Source organism: Melanerpes formicivorus, unplaced genomic scaffold, assembly GCF_026170545.1.
Source record: "Melanerpes formicivorus ecotype bairdi unplaced genomic scaffold, bMelFor1.0.p_v2 SCAF_442, whole genome shotgun sequence".
NCBI classification, from domain to species: Eukaryota; Metazoa; Chordata; class Aves; order Piciformes; family Picidae; genus Melanerpes; species Melanerpes formicivorus.
Genome location: NW_027142794.1, coordinates 9451 through 29329, shown reverse-complemented (window position 1 = coordinate 29329; position 19879 = coordinate 9451). Strand labels below are relative to the sequence as shown.

General features: G+C 61.1%; 1 protein-coding gene across 1 annotated transcript; it reads right to left on the bottom strand.

Moving 5' to 3' along the window:
• Positions 1-791: 791 nt before the first annotated feature.
• On the bottom strand, positions 792-14563 carry FBXO47 (F-box protein 47). The gene is made up of 10 exons (XM_068170589.1): positions 14355-14563; positions 13777-13947; positions 11053-11129; positions 9071-9148; positions 8046-8154; positions 6601-6777; positions 4981-5127; positions 2744-2886; positions 1812-1971; positions 792-919 (listed from the first exon to the last, which is right to left on the bottom strand). Exons 1-10 carry the CDS (start codon positions 14539-14541, stop codon positions 792-794), a joined length of 1377 nt encoding a protein of 458 aa, XP_068026690.1. The 5' UTR covers positions 14542-14563.
• Between the last annotated feature and the right edge of the window lie 5316 nt (positions 14564-19879).

Sequence of the window (19879 nt, the reverse complement as noted above, 5' to 3'; positions counted from 1 at the left end):
ACCCAGCTTCTGCTGCCACACCCAGCTCCTCCTCCCTCCTGCCACCCCCAGCTCCTGCTGCCACCCCCAGCTCCTGCTGCCACACCCAGCTCCTGCTGCCACACCCAGCTCCTGCTGCCACACCCAGCTCCTCCTCCCTCCTGCCACACCCAGCTTCTGCTGCCACACCCAGCTCCTCCTCCCTCCTGCCACACCCAGCTCCTGCTGCCACACCCAGCTTCTGCTGCCACACCCAGCTCCTGCTGCCACACCCAGCTTCTGCTGCCACACCCAGCTCCTCCTCCCTCCTGCCACACCCAGCTTCTGCTGCCACACCCAGCTCCTCCTCCCTCCTGCCACACCCAGCTCCTCCTCCCTGCTCCTTCTCCCTGCTGCCACACCCAGCTCCTGCTGCCACACCCAGCTCCTCCTCCCACCTCCTTCTCCCTGCTGCCACACCCAGCTCCTCCTCCCTGCTCCTCCTCCCTGCTCCTCCTCCCTGCTGCCACACCCAGCTCCTCCTCCCTGCTCCTCCTCCCTGCTCCTCCTCCCTCCTGCCACACCCAGCTCCTGCTGCCACACCCAGCTCCTCCTCCCACCTCCTTCTCTCTGCTGCCACCCCCAGCTCCCTCTCCCAGCTCCCTCTCCCTGCTGCCACCCCCAGCTCCCTCTCCCAACTCCCTCTCCCAGCTCCCCCTCCCAGCTCCCTCTCCCTGCCCCCCCAGCTCTCAGGCAGGAATGCAGGAAGGCTTTGGAGGCTGCTTTGCAAAGGGTTCAAGGTGCAGAGTGCAGCAGGAGCAGGCTGGGGAGCATCAGGAGGTGCTGGGGGGGGTGGGGGTGGCCCCCATGGCCAGGCAGAGGATCTCCTTGTGGAAGCTTGCCTGGGCATTGATGAGGTGGAAGAGGTTGAAGAAGCTGCTGTCCTCTCCCTCCCCAGCTCCTCCTAGGGCACAGAAACCATTGGGGGGTGGTTGGGGAGCTCAGGGACTCCTGCTGGGGGGCAGAGAGCCTGGCACAGGAGGCCCAGGGGGGATGGGGAGGGCCTGGAGGGGCTCAAGGGCAGGCTGGGTGAGCAGCCTGGGAGCAACCTGGGGGGGGTGGGAGGTGGCAGGGGGTGGGAGCAGGCAGGGGGTGGGAGCTGGCAGGGGCTGGGAGGTGCCAGGGGGTGGGAGGTGCCAGGGGCTGGGAGCTGGCAGGGGCTGGGAGGTGCCAGGGGCTGGGAGGTGCCAGGGGCTGGGAGCTGGCAGGGGCTGGGAGGTGCCAGGGGGTTGGAGGTGGCAGGGGGTGGGAGCAGGAAGGGGATGGGAGGTGCCAGGGGCTGGGAGGTGCCAGGGGCTGGGAGCTGGCAGGGGCTGGGAGGAGGCAGGGGGTGGGAGCTGGCAGGGGGTGGGAGGGGGTGGGATGTGCCAGGGCCTGGGAGGTGCCAGGGGCTGGGAGGTGCCAGGGGGTGGGAGGAGGCAGGGGGTGGGAGGTGGTTAGGGGGTGGGATGTGCCAGGGGCTGGGAGGTGCCAGGGGGTGGGAGGTGCCAGGGGCTGGGAGCAGGCAGGGGGTGGGAGCTGGCAGGGGGTGGGAGCTGGCAGGGGGTGGGAGGTGCCAGGGGCTAGGAGGTGCCAGGGGCTGGGAGGTACCAGGGGCTGGGAGGTGCCAGGGGCTGGGAGCTGGCTGGGGCTGGGAGGAGGCAGGGAGTGCCAGAGGCTGGGAGGTGCCAGGGGCTGGGAGGTGGCAGGGGGTGGGAACTGGCAGGGGCTGGGAGGTGCCAGGGGCTGGGAGGTGCCAGGGGCTGGGAGCTGAGCAGGCTGACCCCGAGGGCCAGCAGCCCCTGGGGGCTGACCTGCCAGCACTGCCTGCAGCAGCTCCATGGCCATGTGGGCAAAGGCATTCTCCAGCCCCTGCAGGAAGCTGTTCCTCTCCCCTGCGGTGGCAAAGGCCTTGCAGACCTTCTGCAGCATCTTGACAGCCCAGTCCATGCAGTAGAGATCCTTCTCACAGACCTGCCCCGGGGGGAGCCCCCACACACTGCATCAGCAGAGGCTGGGGCAGCTGGGGGCAGGGGGGGCTCAGCCTGGGGGCCCGGGGGGAGACCTCCTGGCTCCCTGCAGCTCCCTGAGAGGAGGCTGGAGCCAGGGAGGGGAACAAGAGAGCAGAGGAGAAGGCCTCAGGGTGGCAGCAGGGCAGGTGTGGGGTGGCCATGAGGAGCAATCTCCACCCCAGAAGGGTTGGTAAGGCCTGGCCCAGGGGCAGGGGGGGGAGTCCCCATCCCTGGGAGGGGTCCCAGAGCCCTGGGGCTGTGGTGCTGAGGGCCAGGGGCTGGGGGGTGGCCCTGGGTTGAGGCTTGGATGGTCCTCTTGAAGCTCTCAGCCAAGCTTAGCAGTCCCATGGCCCTGTGGCCCCATGAGCCAAGCTCAAAGCTTAGGATCAGCTCCTGGGGGGTGGGGGGGAGCAGCTGCAGCACAGCCTGGGAGGCTGTGGCCTGGGGGGGGACACCCAGAGGTTGCTGCTGCCAAGGTTGGTGCAGGAGCTGCTGCAGAGCCATGGAACTGCTCGGGGCTGGGCAAGACCTCCAAGGCCACTTGGGTGCAGGGCTCCTCCTCCAGGCCAGGCTGGCAGAGGGAAGCTGGGCAGGGAGCAGGGGAGGGGGGGAAGGGCTTCCAGACCTCTTGCTGGGCTCACTGCTTGCTGGGGAGGGAAGGCAGAGGGGGGGAAAGGGCTTGGAGGTGCAAGGAGGCAAAGGGGAGGGCCGAGCCCACCCTGCCCTCCACTCACCAGGGTGAGGAAGACCATCAGCCTGGCCAGCTCCACGGCTCTGCCGTTGGCGGCTCTGCTGGCCAGGAAGGTGAAGCAGAGGCTGTTGCCGCTGAGGATCAGCAGCCGAGCCTTGTTCTCCAGCAGCCACTCCCGCGGCGCCGCTGCGGGGCACAGCAGGAGGAGTCCAGGCACCTTCCCCCCCCGGCCGGGCATGGGGAGATGCCCAGGGACCCCCGAGCTACCCAATGACCCCCCGAGCTGCCCAGGGACACCCCCTGCCCGGGCACGGCGAGCTGCCCAGGGACCCCCCCCTGCCCAGGGACCCCCCGAGCTGCCCAGGGACACCCCCTGCCCGGGCACGGAGAGCTGCCCAGGGACTGCCCAGTGACACCCCCTGCCCGGGCACGGAGAGATGCCCAGGGACCCCCCGAGCTGCCCAGGGACACCCCCTGCCCGGGCACGGGGAGCTGCCCAGGGACACCCCGAGCTGCCCAGGGACACCCCGAGCTGCCCAGGGACACCCCCTGCCCGGGCAAGGAGAGCTGCCCAGGGACCCCCCGAGATGCCCAGGGACACCCCCTGCCCGGGCACGGAGAGCTGCCCGGGGGCTGCCCAGGGACCCCCCCTGCCCGGGCACGGAGAGCTGCCCGGGGACTGCCCAGGGACTGCCCAGGGACTCCCCTGCCCGGACACGGAGAGCTGCCCAGGGACACCCCCTGCCCGGGCATGGAGAGCTGCCCGGGGGCTGCCCAGGGACCCCCCCTGCCCGGGCATGGAGAGCTGCCCAGGGACTGCCCAGGGACCCCCCTGCCCGGGCATGGAGAGCTGCCCGGGGGCTGCCCAGGGACCCCCCCTGCCCGGGCACGGAGAGCTGCCCAGGGACTGCCCAGGGACCCCCCTGCCCGGGCATGGAGAGCTGCCCAGGGACTGCCCAGGGACCCCCCTGCCCGGGCACGGAGAGCTGCCCGGGGGCTGCCCGGGGGCTGCCCAGGCACTCCCCTGCCCGGGCACGGAGAGCTGCCCGGGGGCTGCCCACGGACCCCGCCTGCAGCCCTCCAGCGGCTCCCAGCAGCCCAGCACGCTGCGGGGTGGAAGGGACCCCCCTGGAGAGCTGGCAGTCGGAGCCCCCCCCGGCCAAGGCAGGGCCCCTGCAGAGGTTCCTTACAGCTCCTCATGGAATGGGCTGGAAGGGACCCGGACGCTCAGCCAGCTCCAGCCCCCTGCCAGGGGCAGGGACCCCTCCCACCAGCCCAGGGCTGCTTCACCCAGCCTGGCCCTGAACGCCCCCAGGGAGGGGGCAGCCACAGCAGCCCCCCTGGGCGAGCTGCTGCTGGTGGCTCTGGGGGAGTCAGCTTGGGGTCCCCCAGCAGCCTCTGGGCTCTGGCTCCAGCTTGGGGTCCCCCAGCAGCCTCTGGGCTCTGGCTCCAGCTTGGGGTCCCCCAGCAGCCTCTGGGCTCTGTCCCAGCTTGGGGTCCCCCAGCAGCCTCTGGGCTCTGGCTCCAGCTTGGGGTCCCCCAGCAGCCTCTGGGCTCTGTCCCAGCTTGGGGTCCCCCAGCAGCCTCTGGGCTCTGTCTCCACCTTGGGGTCCCCCAGCAGCCTTTGGGCTCTGTCCCAGCTTGGGGTCCCCCAGCAGCCTCTGGGCTGTCTCCAGCTTGGGGTCCCCCAGCAGCCTCTGGGCTCTGGCTCAGCTTGGGGTCCCCCAGCAGCCTCTGGGCTCTGGCTCCAGCTTGGGGTCCCCCAGCAGCCTCTGGGCTCTGTCCCAGCTTGGGGTCCCCCAGCAGCCTCTGGGCTCTGTCTCCACCTTGGGGTCCCCCAGCAGCCTTTGGGCTCTGTCCCAGCTTGGGGTCCCCCAGCAGCCTCTGGGCTGTCTCCAGCTTGGGGTCCCCCAGCAGCCTCTGGGCTCTGGCTCCAGCTTGGGGTCCCCCAGCAGCCTCTGGGCTCTGTCTCCACCTTGGGGTCCCCCAGCAGCCTTTGGGGTCCCCCAGCAGCCTCTGGGCTCTCTCCCCAGCTTGCTCACAACCTGGGCAGCATTTCCCCCTGGCCACGAAGCTGTAAGGCCCCCATGGAGCCCGGGAGCAGCTGGCAGTGAGGAGAGGCAGCGGTGCTGAGCTCCTCTCCCCCTCCAGCTGCTGCCCGTGGGCTGATTCTGCCCCCAGCCGCCGGGGAGGAGCTTCCCACGCTGCCTCCACCCCTTGGCAGGCTTTGGGGGAGGGCCTGGAGCCCCCTCTGGCTGGCTGGCAAAGCCCAGAACCGACCTGAGAGCTCATCCAGCAGGCTGATGACATCGTCTGCAGTCCACTCCCTGGCCTCTGGGTCGTGCAGCAGCTTGATTGCCTCTGCCAGGCCCTTCAGGCTGCTCTCATCCGCCGGCCCCTCGATCATTTTCTGCCACACCACATGCCCTGGGGGATGGGGGACACACCAGTCACAGCTGCTGGGAGGTGGCAAAGGAAGCCTGGGGGTTAATAAGCCAGGAAGGTGCTGAGGGGGAGCCTGCAGCAGGGGCAGGGCAGCAGCAGCCTTGCTGGCAGGGAGAGGCTCTGCAGCTCTCCCTGCAGGAGGGGGCAGTGGGAACTGCAGCAGCAGCCTAAAGGGTGGCTGGAAGGAAACTGAGGCTGCTTAAGGGGGTGAGGAAGGCTTTGATTCATCTTCCTCAGGAGGAAAGAAGAGCTGCTGCTTGGAGGTGTGCTTGAGCTCCCTCTGAGCCAAAGCAGGGGAGAGTGGAGGAGCAGAGAGCACAGAAGGGGTTGGGCTGGAAAGGAGTTCAGGAGCAGCCAGCTCCAACACTCCTGCCACAGGCAGGGACCCCCCCCCAAAGCCCAGGCTGCTCAGGGCCTCATCCAGCCTGGCCCTGAGCACCTCCAGGGAGGAGGCAGCCACAGCCTCCCCTGGGTAAGCTGGGCCAGGCTCTCCCCAGCCTCACTGGCAAGAATTCCTCCCTCATCCCTACCCTCAGTCTGCCCTCTCCTCCCTCATCCCCACCCTCAGTCTGCCTTCTCCTCCCTCATCCCCACCCTCAGTCTGCCCTCTCCTCCCTCATCCTCACCCTCAGTCTGCCCTCTCCTCCCTCATCCCCACCCTCAGTCTGCCTTCTCCTCCCTCATCCCCACCCTCAATCTGCCCTCTCCTCCCTCATCCCCAACCTCAGTCTGCCCTCTCCTCCCTCATCCCCACTCTCAATCTGCCTTCTCCTCCCTCATCCCCACCCTGTCTGCCCTCTCCTCCCTCATCCCCAACCTCAGTCTGCCTTCTCCTTCCTCATCCCCACCCTCAGTCTGCCCTCTCCTCCCTCATCCCCACCGTCTCTCCTCTCCTCCCTCATCCCCTCCCTCAGTCTGCCCTCTCCTCCCTCATCCCCACCCTCAATCTGCCTTCTTCCTCATCCCCACCCTCAATCTGCCCTTTCCTCCCTCAATCTGCCCTCTCCTCCCTCATCCCCACCCTCAATCTGCCCTCTCCTCCCTCATCTCCTCCCTCAGTCTGCCCTCTCCTCCCTCATCCCCACCCTCAGTCTGCCCTCTCCCAGCTCCAACCCCTTGCCCCTCACCCTGTCCCCCCCAGCCCTCATCCAAAGCCCCTCCCCAGCTCTCAGGTGCTTGGAGGAGGCCTTCCCTGCCTGCCCTTCCCCCCTGAGCCCTCCAGGATGCGTTTTGGGAGGGCTGCTGAGGCAGAGCCCCTTTGTTTTCCCCCCCTCCCCACCCCTGAGGCAGTGTGGTTGCATTTCCCTCTGCGCAGGGCTGGGGCTGCCAGCAGGGCCCAGGGTCAGCCCCACTGCCAGGGCTGGGCAGGGAGCCCCTGCTGCCCACACTGCTGCCCACACTGCTGCCCACACTGCTGCCCACACCGCTGCCCACACTGCTGCCCACACTGCTGACCATCCAGGGAGGACACTGGCCCAAAGAGGACGTAGAGCAGTCGAGCCTGGTTGACAATAGGCCATGGCTTGAGGATCAGGGTCAGCCAGAAGGCAGAGTCACTTCTGTGCCTCCAGTGGTTCAGGAGGGCACTCCTGCAGTACAGCCTGAGCCTCAGCTCCAGCTTCCTGGCACTGCCTGGGGGGAGGAAAGCAAGGAGACAGAACAGGACCCAAAAGCATGGGAAAGGTAAACCCCTGAAGCCTGCTGCAGGCCAGCTGCAGCTCTCCTCTGGTGGAGAGGAGGAGGGAGGGAGAAGGATGTGCTTAAGCTGCCCCCTGAGGTCATCCAGAGGGATTTAAAGGCAACTCTCAGCTGCTGCTTCCTGAGCTGAGCTTGTCTGGCTGCCATGGAAGCACAGGACCCCCCCCCAGGGTCATCCTGGCCAAGCCCCCTGCACTCAGCAGGGACTCCTCCAACCAGGGCAGGCTGCTCAGGGCCACATCAAGTTCCACCTTGAATGTCTCCAGGCAAGGGACCTCAACTACCTCTCTGGGCAGCCTGTCCCAGGGTTCCCCTCCCCAGCCCCAGCTCCAGCTCCATCTCCTGCAGGCTGTGCTTGCAGGAGAGCTGCTGCAGCCCTCTGAGCCTCCTTGTGGCCTCCTCTGGGCCTGCTCTGCCACTGCAAAGTTGATCTCTGTGAGGAGCAAAGGCTGAGAGCCCCTGGGGCTGAGAGCCTGGAGAGGAGCAGCCCCAGAGGGGAGCTGAGCAATGCTCAGCAGGAGCTAAAGGCTGGGGGGCAAGAGGCTGGGGCCAGACTCTGCTCAGGGACAGGGCAAGAGGCACCAAGTGGAGCCCAGGAGGCTCCATCTGAGCAGGAGGAGAAAGTTGTTTGGTGTGAGGCTGCTGGAGGCCTGGAGCAGGCTGCCCAGAGAGGTTGTGCAGAGCTCCCAGCCCCCCCTGGGCACTGTGCTGCTGGGCAAGCTGCTGGGGGAGCCCTGCTGGGGGGCAGGGGGAGCTCCAGAGGTTCCCTTCCCACCTCCAGCACCACCCTGGGGTTGGTTTGTTGACAGAGTGATTCAGAGCAACCTCCACACCTCTCAAGACCTGGAAACCTAAACACCTCTGAAGATCTCACAACCCAACCACCTCTCCTCCTCCTCCTCCTCCTCCTCCTCCTCCTCCTCCTCCTCCTCCCTGCAGGAGGTGCCAGTGAGAGCAGCTCTCCTCTCTGCCTGTGCTGAGGGGCACAAAGCTGCCTCCACCTGCATGCAGGCCAAGGCTTTGCTTTGTTGGAGCTCAGAGAAGGCAGAGGAGAGGCAGGAGAGCTTTGGTGCTGCCAGGCTTAGCTGAGCTCAATCATCCCCCAGCTCCAGCCCCACTTGGTCTGCAGTCATCAGGACTCTGCCTTCCCCCACCCCAGCACACTCTGCCTCTGGAGGCCTGCTGCCTGCTTTCCTGCTGACCTGGTTTGCTGCTGACTACTGCCTGCACCTTCCTGGGTAAGTTGCTGAGCTCACAGAGGAAGTTGAAGACCCTGTGGCACTCCAGCTCATCCCAGCCTGCTGTTAGGATCTGAGGATTGCAGAGGAAAAGGAGGGGAGGGAGGAGGGGAGCAAAAGAGGAACGAGGCTGAGCTGCAGATGCCACCTCTGATCCCAGCTCAATACAGCCTCACCCTGTGATCCATCAGAAGCTGCTGTGCCCAGGAGCCTGGCAGCAGCAGCCCCCTGCTGAGGGAGGGAGGGAGGGGGGAAAGCCTTTGTCTGCCACCCAGCAGCTGGCCTGAGGTCTGCACTGAGAGCTTTTGGTGCAGCCCAGGCCCCAAAGCTGCTGCTGGGGTTGGTTCACCAGCCAGGGCCAAGGGCTCCTGCTGGAGCCTTGGAGGGAGGAGCAGCCAAAGGCATTTGCTGGAGAGCCAAACATCAGAGCAGCGACAACCACCTGCAGCTCTCCAGCACACAGAAGCCCTGTGGGCCTGGGGGGTGGGGAGGTGCTTCCAGGGGCTTTGAAGCTGCAACCTTCACCCTCTGAGCCTTGCCAGGTGCCTCCTCTGCTCGGAGAGGATTTGTTGCTCTTTGGTTTTTCCTCTCCCTTTGGGGCAGGCTGTGGAGTGCTGAGTTGGTTCTGATTTGGCTGAAGCTCACAGTCCCCTCCCTGCCAGATGATTTACTCCTCAGCTGAGCCCCTCTCTGCTCTCCATTCATCACCCTGAAGCCCTGCAATGAATGCCTCCCCCCCTCCCTCCCTGCCTCCCCAGCTGATAAATTGCTCATCAAAACCCAGCCCCCCAACTCCAGAGCCCAGGAGCTGCCAAGAGGAGCAGCCAGGGAGGGGAAGCCAGGGGGAAGGGGGGGAGGAAACACACCCCCGAGGCTGAAAGCCCTCCCAGGCTTCCCCACAGCTTGCAGAAACCACCACACCACCCCCCCCAGAGGGGACCTCAGTGTGCTTCTGGGGGGGCTGGCTGCTTGCCACAGAGAGGCTGTACCTGCAGGAGCACCCCATAGCACTGCAGCCCCAGGCACTGCAGAGGGCTTGGGCAGCCCGAGAGCTTGAAACAGGAGACCTGCCAAGAGCAAGAGGGGGGGAGTGGAGTCACCTCCTCAGCCAGCAGGCAGAACTCCTCCCCCTGAGAGAGGGCTCTGTGCTGCTGGGTGGGCAGCAGGGGTGGGCAGGGAGAGGTCTCCCTTCCCTTCTTGGGAGGAGGGGATCCGTGGTGGCCTAGCATTGGGGTCAGAGCTGTGGCCAGACAGGGAGGGAAAGGTCTCTAAGAGCCAACCCTGATGCCAGCAGAGTAAAATCTCCCTGCAGAGCTGAGCTCTGCCACTGCAGAAGTGACCTCTGTGAGGAGCAAAGGCTGAGAGCCCCTGGGGCTGAGAGCCTTTGGAGCTGAGAGCCCCTGGGGCTGAGAGCCCCTGGAGCTGAGAGCCCCTGGGGCTGAGAGCCTCTGGAGCTGAGAGCCTCTGGGGCTGAGAGCCTCTGGGGCTGAGAGCCTCTGGGGCTGAGAGCCTCTGGAGCTGAGAACCCCTGGGGCTGAGAGCCTCTGGAGCTGAGAGCCTCTGGGGCTGAGAGCCTTTGGAGCTGAGAACCCCTGGGGCTGAGAGCCTCTGGAGCTGAGAGCCTCTGGGGCTGAGAGCCTTTGGAGCTGAGAGCCTCTGGGGCTGAGAGCCTCTGGAGCTGAGAGGCCTTGGGGCTGAGAGCCTTTGGAGCTGAGAGCCTCTGGAGCTGAGAGCCTCTGGGGCTGAGAGGCCTTGGGGCTGAGAGCCTCTGGAGCTGAGAGCCTCTGGGGCTGAGAGCCTGGGTTAGATCTGCTCTGGGTTAGATCTGCTCTGGGTGAGATCTGCTCTAGGTTTGGGTTTCCTCTCTGCTGAGTGCAGGAAGAAAGGATGGGGAGTAGGGGGAAGAATAAAGCTGCCCCTCATCAAAGGCTTCCTGCTCTCATGAGACCTCTCCCTGCACACCTTCAGAGCTGGCACCACCCTGGGTCTTGCTCAGAGCTGAGCTGTGCCACAGAGCCTGCTGCAGAATGGTTCCCTGGAGCCCAGGGGGTTCCCCCTGGAGCCCAGGGGGTTCCCCCTGGCCAGGAGGAGGAAGAGGCAGCTGTGGTGGCTGCTCCTCCCTGGTGAGACTCACTGCAGGACTTCCCTGACCTTCTGGGCTCAAGGGAGGCTGCTGGGGAGAGGCCAGGGCAGGCTCTGAAGATGCTGAGAAGCAAAGGCTGAGAGGCTGGAGCAGAGCAGCCCCAGAGGGGAGCTGAGCAATGCTCAGCACGAGCTAAAGGCTGGGGGGCAAGAGGCTGGGGCCAGACCCTGCTCAGTGGTGCCCAGGGACAGGGCAAGGGGCACAGAGTGGAGCCTGGGGGGCAAGAGGCTGGGGCCAGACTTTGCTCAGTGCTGCCCAGGGGCAGGGCAAGAGGCACAAAGTGGAGCCCAGGAGCTTCCATCTGAGCAGGAGGAGAAAGTTGTTTGGTGTGAGGCTGCTGGAGGCCTGGAGCAGGCTGCCCAGAGAGGTTGTGGAGAGCTCCTAACCCCCCCTGGGCACTGAGCTCTTGGGCAGGCTGCTGTGGGAGCCCTGCTGGGGCAGGGGGCTTGGATGACCTCCAGAGGTCCCTGGAGGCTCTCTGCAAATTTCTGGCAGTCCACAGGCTGAGAGGAAGCTGCAAAGCAGTGCTGCTGGGCTGTGGAACCTCTGCAGAGCACTGCTGGGCTGTGGAACCTCTGCAGAGTGCTGCTGGGCTGTGGAACCTCTGCAGAGTGCTGCTGTGCTCAGTGCACTGCCCCAGGCTGCCCTGCTGTTAGGGAGAGGCCGATTGCTGATCAATGAGATCCATCCTGCAGCCCTGCTGAGCTCCAGCACCGGGGCAGGGGGAGGCACAATGAACGCTTGGAGGTAGCTGCTGTACAGACATGGGGGGGGGGTTGGAAGGGGAAGGGCCAAGTGGACAGGGGAGTGAGGGGGAGGTGGCCTCACCTCTGAGAGGATCCTGTGTATGAACTTCAGCCTGTCCTTGGTGGGCAGCAGCAGGGTGCAGCGCTTCAGCAGCAGCCCTGGGAGCAGCACAGAGCACAGAGTCATAGTTTCATAGTTTCATCCAGGGTTGGAAGGGACCACAAGGATCATCTAGTTCCAACCCCCCTGCCATGGGCAGGGACACCCCACACTAGATCAGGCTGCCCAGAGCCTCAGCCAGCCTGGCCTTAAACACCCCCAGGGATGGGGCCTCAACCACCTCCCTGGACAACCCATTCCAGGGCTTCACCACTCTCATGGGGAAGAACTTCCTCCTCACCTCCAGCCTGAATCTCCCCACCTCCAGCTTCATTCCATTCCCCCTAGTCCTATCACTACCTGAGATCCTGAGCAGTCCCTCCCCAGCCTTCCTGTAGCCCCCTTCAGATCCTGGAAGGCCACAATGAGGTCACCTGGGAGCCTTCTCTTCTGCAGACCGAACAGCCCCAACTCCTTCAGTCTGTCCTCATAGGAGAGGTGCTCCAGCCCTCTGCTCATCCTTGTGGCCCTTCTCTGGACACCTTCCAGCACCTCCACATCCCTCTTGTAATAGGGGCTCCAGAACTGGAGGCAGGACTCCAGGTGGGGTCTCACCAGGGCTGAGCAGAGGGGGAGGATCACCTCCCTTGCCCTGCTGGCCACACTTCTCCTGCTGCAGCCCAGGATCTGATTGGCTTTGTGGGCTGCATGGAGTAGGCAAAGCCCCCTGAGATCATCCAGCCCCCAGCACCACTCATGGCCACTGAACCCTGGCCCAGAGTGGTTCTGAGCACCCCCAGGGGTGGGGACTCCACCGCCTGCCTGTCCCAGGGGCCGAGTGCAGGGCTGTGGCACATCCATGGCAGAGTCAGGCCACGGGGCTCTGCTGCTGGGAGGCACAGCCAGCCTGGAGCCAGGGGCTGGGCTTGGGAGGAGGCAGCTGCAGGGGAGCTGGGGAAGGCATCTGGGGCAAGGCTCTGTCGTGACAGGAGGAGGGGCAGCGGCTTTGAGGCGGGGGGGGCTCTGGGGAGGAGCTCTCCCCTGCTGTGAGCAGGGGCAGGCTGCCCACAGCCCATCTCACAGGATCACAGTCTCACAGTATCACTTAGGTTGGAAAGGACCTCGAGGATCATCGAGTCCAACCTCTCAACACAGACCCCATGCCTAGACCATGGCACCAAGTGCCACATCCAATCTCCCCCTGAACACCTCCAGGGATGGAGACTCCACCACCTCCCTGGGCAGCACATCCCAATGACGAATGACTCTCAGTGAAGAACTTCCTCCTCACCTCGAGTCTAAACCTCCCCTGGCACAGCTTGAGACTGTGTCCCCTTGTTCTGGTGCTGGGTGCCTGGGAGAAGAGGCCAACCCCTTCCTGGCTACAACCCCCCTTCAGGGAGTTGTAGAGAGCAATGAGGTCACCCCTGAGCCTCCTCTTCTCCAGGCTAAGCAACCCCAGCTCCCTCAGCCTCTCCTCACAGGGCTGTGCTCAAGGCCTCTCCCCAGCCTTGTTGCCCTTCTCTGGACACTTTCAAGTCTCTCAATGTCCTTCTTAAACTGAGGGGCCCAGAACTGGATGCAGGACTCAAGGTGCGGCCTAACCAAAGCAGAGTCCAGGGGCACTATGACCTCCCTGCTCCTGCTGGCCACACTATTCCTAATGCAGGCCAGGATGCCATTGGCCCTCCTGGCCACCTGGGCACACTGCTGGCTCATATTCAGGTGGCTGTCGATCAGCACACCCAGGTCCCTCTCTGTTTGGGAGCTCTCAGCCACTCTGACCCCAGCCTGTAGCTCTGCCTGGGATTGCTGTAGCCAAAGTGCAGCACCTGGCACTTGGACTTGTTGAATGCCATCCCATTGGCCTCTGCCCATCTGTCCAGCCTGGCAAGGTCCCTCTGCAGAGCCTTTCTGCCCTCTGACTGACCAACATCTGCCCCTAACTTGCTGTCATCTGCAAACTTGCTGATGACTGACTCTACCCCCTCATCCAGATCATCAATGAAGATGTTGAAGAGGACAGGGCCCAGCACTCCAGCAGGCTGCTCACAGCCCATCTCCAGCAGGCTGTCTCCAGCAGGCTGCCCACAGCCCATCTCCAGCAGGCTGCCCACAGCCCATCTCCAGCAGGCTGCCCAGCAGTCACTCAGGTGGCAGCTGGGGGCAGTGGCTTCAGAATTAGGCTGGCTCTAAGAACTGTGGCTGCAGCTCCCAGCCTGAGGGGTGGGAGGCAGGGAACCCAAGGGCCACAGCCTGGGCTGCTGCAGCCAGCCTGGGGCTTTGGCTGCAGTTCCCAGAGGTGGAGTCCAAACAGACTACTTTTGGAATCACCTCCTGCTGGGAGCTGAGCCTCTGCCCAGCCCCTGCTCAAGGTTTCAGGGCACAAAGCAAGCCCAGGGCAGCCAGAACAGCCTTGCTTCACTCTTTGTTCCAGCACCGGGAGGGTCTGGAGCCATTTCAGGATAGTTAACCTGTTCTGAGCCTGAAGGTCCCCACCAGGGTCTAGCTGCTTGCTGCCCTCCACCAACACATGGAAAGGCTCTGGTGCAGCCCTGAGATCAGGGCATGGGGCAGGAGCTTCACTTCAGAGGCAGCTGCAGGGATGCTGTTGGGGCCATCCCCTCAGCCCCTTCACTGACCCATCACAGAAGAAGCCTCTCAGCTCCTCTCTTTAAGTGTTGCCATCTGCATCAGAAGGCTCACCCAGAGATCTGTAGTGCTCCACGATGGGCGATCCTCCTCTCTTGGTGGGGGGCTGAGGGCTGTGGAAGTCTTGCAGCAGAAGCCTTCTGTTTCCCGAGGAGCTGGAGATGTAATTAATGAGGTGGCTGCTGATGCTTTTCGACACCATGCTCAGCATGCTGATGTCCCTCACTGCAAAAGCAAAGCCCAGCCCAGCTGTCAGTCCTCTGCTGCGAGGAGCCTGCTGAGCACCTCTCAAGAGCTTCCTCTTACCTCCCAAAGGGGCCCAGAGTGACCAAGAAACCCCAAAGCTAATCACTGCTGCCCTCCTGCAGCCCTTGGGGCTAAGGTGGGGCTAAGGAATAGTCTTTCAGGGGAGCATTAAGTCAACAGGGCTGGAAAAGACCTTCAAGACCGTTGAGTCCCAGCCCTGAACCCAACACCTCCAGGTCAACACTAAACCCTCAGCACCACAGCTCTCCAGCTGGGAAACCCCCTCCAGGCATGGGGCCTCCTGGGCAGCCTCTTCCCAGCCTTCAACACCCTGGCAGGGAGCAACACTTGCCCTTGGGCCCAGCCTCAGCCTCTCAGAGTCTCACCTGAAAGGTACTTCAGCACCATCTGAAAGATCTCTAGTGGCAGTGTCTGGAAGTAGCCCAATGCAGAGAGGCCCTGGGGGGCTGTGTCCAGGCTGCTGCAGCTCTGCCCGGGGCGCCGGCTGCTGCGCCGCTGCCTCCGGCTGCCGCCGCCGCTGCTGGGGTGGCTGCTGCCCGGGGTGGCTGCCATCCTCCTGCCAAGGCCAGAAACACCACCTGGGCAGGGGAGAGGGGAGGGAAAGGCTGCTTGCAAAGGAGGGGATAGGATAGGATAGGATAGGATAGGATAGGATAGGATAGGATAGGATAGGATAGGATAGGATAGGATAGGATAGAATGGAATAGGATGGAATGGAATAGGATAGGATGGAATAGGATAGAATGGAATAGGATGGAATAGGATAGAATGAGATGGAATGGAATGGAATGGAGTAGAGTAGAGTAGAGTAGAGTAGAGTAGAGTAGAGTAGAATAGAATAGAATAAAATAGAATAGAATAGAATAGAATAGAATAGAATAGAATAGAATAGAATAGAATAGAGCAGAACAGAGCAGAACAGAATAGGGCAGAGCAGAACAGAACAGAATAGAATAGAATAGAATAGAATAGAATAGAATAGAATAGAATAGAATAGAATAGAATAGAATAGAATAGAATAGGAGCAGAGCAGAATAGAAAAGAACAGAATAGAGCAGAGCAGAACAGAATAGAATAGAAAAGAACAGAATGGAGCAGAACAGAACAGAACAGAATAGAAAAGAACAGAACAGAGCAGAGCAGAACAGAATAGAATAGAAAAGAACAGAATAGAGCAGAACAGAACAGAATATAATAGAAAAGAACAGAATAGAGCAGAACAGAACAGAATAGAATAGAAAAGAACAGAATAGAATAGAAAAGAACAGAATAGAGCAGAGCAGAACAGAATAGAATAGAAAAGAACAGAATGGAGCAGAACAGAACAAATTAGAATAGAAAAGAACAGAATAGAGCAGAGCAGAACAGAATAGAATTGAAAAGAACAGAACAGAATAGAAAAGAATAAGATAGAACAAAACAGAGCAAACGAGAACTAAGCAGGTTGGAAAAGCCCTTTAGAGCTCATCAAAGGCTGCTTTCAAGGGAGGGAAAGGCTAACACACACTGCAAAGCTGAGAAGAAATGAAGCTGCCACAGGTTGCCCAGGGGAGGTTGTGGCTGTTCCCCCCCCGGAGGTGTTCAGGGCCAGGCTGGATGAGGCCTGGAGCAACCTGGGCTGGTGGGAGGGGTCCCTGCCCGGGGCAGGGGGTTGGCACTGGGTGAATTTTGAGGTCCCTTCCAAGCCAAACCATTCTGTGATCCCATGAAGCCACCCCAGGGTAGGCACAAGCATGGGAATCTCGTGGGTCTCAGGGGGTGTTGTCAGTGCAGAGCTGGGGCAGGTGGCAGGATCCTCCTCCAAGCTCAGTGCCACCATGGGCACTTAATAAACCATCCCCTAATCCCTGGCTTAGAGAACAGAGGATTCAGAGGAGGGGAGGAGAGAAAAGTTAGGAACTTAGTTCTGAAAAGAAACTCCTGAGGAAGCATCAGTGCTGGTCAAGAGGCTGGGGGGGCAAGAGGCTGGAGCTCAGTGGTGCCCAGGGACAGGACAAGGGGCACAAAGTGGAGCCCAGGAGCTTCCATCTGAGCAGGAGGAGAAAGCTGTTTGGTGTGAGGCTGCTGGAGGCCTGGAGCAGGCTGCCCAGAGAGGTTGTGCAGAGCTTCCAACCCCCCCTGGGCACTGTGCTGCTGGGGGGTGCCCTGCTGGGGGTGCCCTGCTGGGGCAGGGTGGGGTTGGGCTGGGGGAGCTCCAGAGGTCCCTTCCAACCCCCAGAGCGTGCTGGGGTTGTCTGCAGTACAGGCCACGCTAATTACCAACATCCTTTCACCTTGTTCTACTAATGGGCCAAGAGAGCAGCAGCGCTGCCCAGGGCTGCTGCTGAAATGAGAGCCCAGGTTCCTCAGCTGGGGGCTTTGGCTCTTCCTGGTGCAGGACCTCCCCCTAAAGGCAAAACTAACCCCCCAAACCAGATGAAATGGACCAAAGTGCTGCTTCAAAGCATCCTTTGCTTGCTCTCCTTGCTTAACTTCCCAGAGTGCCCCTCTGGGGGGGGTGTGAGCCCCAACCCAAATGCCACAGCCCTGCTGTGGGAGAAACCTCACAGGCTTTGCTCCCCCCCCACGAAGGGCTCTGCAAAGGAAGCAGCCTTAAACCCATCGAGCAATGGACTTCATCTCCCCCCTTTCTACTTTGCTGGTTTCTGAGTCTCTAAACCAGGTCCACGAGGAGAGTTAGTGCCTTGCTGCCTCCTCAGGTGGTTTGGGGTTTGAACTGAGAGGGTTTTTTTCACCCCTCCCTCCCCTCCTCCCTTCCCTTGATTCCAGCAGCTTTGAGGCTTTGGGGTGGCTGCCAAAGGAAGGGCTGCACAGGATAATTACAAGAGCTGGCAGGGCTGGGGAGGAACAGAGCTGGAAGGCATCCAAGCTGTAGTGCAACATCCCAGTCCCCCAGCAGTGGGAAAATAGCAGCCAGAGAACAGAGCTCATTGTTCCCAGGATTAAAAATGGACCCAAATGACAGCAGCCAAGGCCCCAAACAGCCTGCAGCCTGCTTCCAGCAGCAGGCCAAGGCAGAGCCCTCTCCTGTGGCACCAAGCAGAGTCCCCAGGGCCACAATGGAAGCCCTGTGTGCACTGGGAGGGCATTTCAGCACATTGCACATGGGGCTGGCTGCTGGCTGCTCCTGCACAGGGTTTGCTTTGTGCTTTTAAGGCAGTTCTACTTCCCTGGGGAGCAGCATTCAGGTTGGGTATTTTAGGGCTGGTGTCACCCTGGCCAGCTCCAGAAGCTTGTAGCTGAAGCTTTTCCCCACAGGGAGCAGGAGCAAATGCCCAGGGAGGTGGTGGAAGCCTCATCCCTGGAGGGCTTTAAGGCCAGGCTGGATGTGGCTGTGAGCAGCCTGCTCTGGTGTGAGGTGTCCCTGCCCATGGCAGGAGGGGGGGAGGTTGGAACTGGCTGAGCCTTGAGGTCCCTTCCAACCCTGACAATCCTCTGAGTCTAAGTGGAAGTGCTGCTGAAATGGTTGGCCCAGGGCTTTTTTTTCTGCACTGCTCAGGTTGCAGACAGGAAAACAGCAGAGGTGACAAGAAGAGCAATCAGGAAGCCACCACCACAAACACCAACCATGAGAGACAGAAACCAGAAGTGGATGACCACCCAGCTGCAGGAGCAAAATGTTCCTCTCCTCAGAGGAAAGCCTGAAGGCAGTGGAAGTTGGGAATCCACACAGCTGTGGGCTCCAGGCTGCTGGAATTCCTCGTGGGCAACTAAACAAAGCAGCTCCACTCCTGCTTGGGCACAGGGCACCAGGGGAGCTGGGCCCAGGCAGAGCAAATCTGCTTCATTTCTCTGCTTCCTAACTTCAGCTGCAACCCAGTGATGGTTTTTAGTTTCCCTCCCTGTCTTTGGCAGGACTGGGCTGGGAGGGTTCCTGGTACCCTGAACTGGGGTTTGGGTTTGGAATCTTACCTTGGGTCTGCAGCTGGGGAAAAGCTGAAGTGAGTTGAGCTGGAATCTTACCTTGGGTCTGTAGCTGAGTTACACAGAAGGGGGGAAAAGTAATCCTGAAGTGATTTGGTTTGGAATCTTACCTTTGTCCTGCAGCTGGGTTATATGGAGGGGAAATATCAACCCTCAACTGGTTTGGGTTTGAAGTCTTACCCTGGGTCTGCAACTGGATTATATGGAGGGGAAATTATCAATCCTGAACTGGTTTGGGTTTGGAATCTTACCTTGGGCCTGCAGTTGAGTTATATAGAGGGGGGGAGAAAAGTAATCCTGAATTGGTTTGGTTTGGAATATCTTACCCTGAGTCTGCAGTTGGGTTATATGGAGGGGAAATACCAACCCTCAACTGGTTTGGGTTTGGTATTTTACCTTGGGCCTGCAGCTGGGTTATAAGGAAGGGGGAAAAACAATCCTGAACTGGTTTGGGTTGGAATCTTACCTTGGGCCTGCAACTGGATCATATGGAGGGGAAATATCAACCCTCAACTGGTTTGGGTTTGGAATCTTCCCTTGGGCCTGCAGTTGGGTTATAAGGAGGGGGAGGGAGATAATCCTGAAGTGATTTGAGCTGGAATCTTACCTTGGGTCTGTAGCTGAGTTACATAGAAGGGGGGAAAAGTAATCCTGAAGTGATTTGGTTTGGAGTCTTACCTTGGGCCTGCAGCTGGATTATATGGAGGGGAAATATCAACCCTCAACTGGTTTGGGTTTGAAGTCTTACCCTGGGTCTGCAACTGGATTATATGGAGGGGAAATTATCAATCCTGAACTGGTTTGGTTTGAATCTTACCTTGGGTCTGCAACTGGATTATATGGAGGGGAAATATCAACCCTCAACTGGTTTGGAATCTTACCTTGGGCCTGCAACTGGATTATATGGAGGGAAAATTATCAATCCTGAACTGGTTTGGGTTTGGAATCTTACCTTGGGCCTGCAGCTGGGTTATATGGAGGGGAAATATCAACCCTCAACTGGTTTGGGTTTGGAATCTTACCTTAGACCTGCAGCTGGGTTATAAGGAGAGGGGCAAAAACAACCCTGCTGCACCACAAGGGAGGTTTTGAGAAGCAGAGAGGCTCTCAGAAGTCCTCAGCCAACTCCAGCCCCTGTTTGATGTGCTGGAAGTTGAGTTGCCTGCCACTGGTTGCATTTAGAGCACGCAGCATTGTCAGGGACCCCAAGGATCACCCAGTCCCACCTTCACCCCACCACCCCCTCTCTGCCATGGGCAAGGGACACTTTCCACCAGATCAGGGTTGCCCAGAGCCACCTTCAGCCTGGTTTTAAGATGGGGCTGCCACCCCCCACCCCCCCACCCCTTCCCTTAGCAGGTCAGTAAAACCCCACTGCAAGCAGCCAGTTCCAAAGCCAAAGCTTTGAGATCTGACTGAATCCTTCCTCTTCTGACTCCGTGCTGGGGGGGGAAGTTCAGCCACAAGCAGGGCAACGGCCTGGTGCATCTCCATCTGCCGCTGGGATCCCACCTGGTTTAGAGAGCGCCTTCAACCCAGGCTGGAAGCGGAAAGGCAAACGTTAAAGCACTTAACAAGCTCCACTCAGACCAGCAGCCAAGGAGGGGGCGCAGCTTCATTTCGTCTCCTTAAGCTGATTTGTTTCCCGAGCAGAAAAGCATCAAACTTCCAACCCTTCCCCTCCCTCTTTCTCCTGCCTTTCTCCTCCTTAAGCAGTCGCTAAAGTGCCGCTAATGGATCCCCTCCTGCTGCCCCCGGTGCTTCTCTCAGCCCCCGGCGCCAACGTTTGGCAAACATTTACCACCGACAAAAAACAACCCAGAAGAGACAAAGTTGTTTGCTTTGGAGATGGCTTTGGGAGGGCTCTGGGACGGCTTCGTTTCCCTGCCCGCTGACAACCGGGGGGGTTGGGGAAAGCAAATCGCTTCAAATGTTAACCCCACAGGGCTTCCCCCCTACCCCTCCC

Bases quoted from the DNA above. Each gene is read 5' to 3' on its own strand.
- FBXO47 (XM_068170589.1), bottom strand. From the start codon at position 14,541: ATGGCAGCCACCCCGGGCAGCAGCCACCCCAGCAGCGGCGGCGGCAGC. The intron at 5,128-6,600 runs GTCAGCAGTGTG...CCCATCCCCCAG, and splicing joins GCCAGTGTCCTCCCTGGATG to GGCATGTGGTGTGGCAGAAA. The intron at 920-1,811 runs GTCAGCCCCCAG...GTGCCCTAGGAG, and splicing joins GCTGCAGGCAGTGCTGGCAG to GAGCTGGGGAGGGAGAGGAC.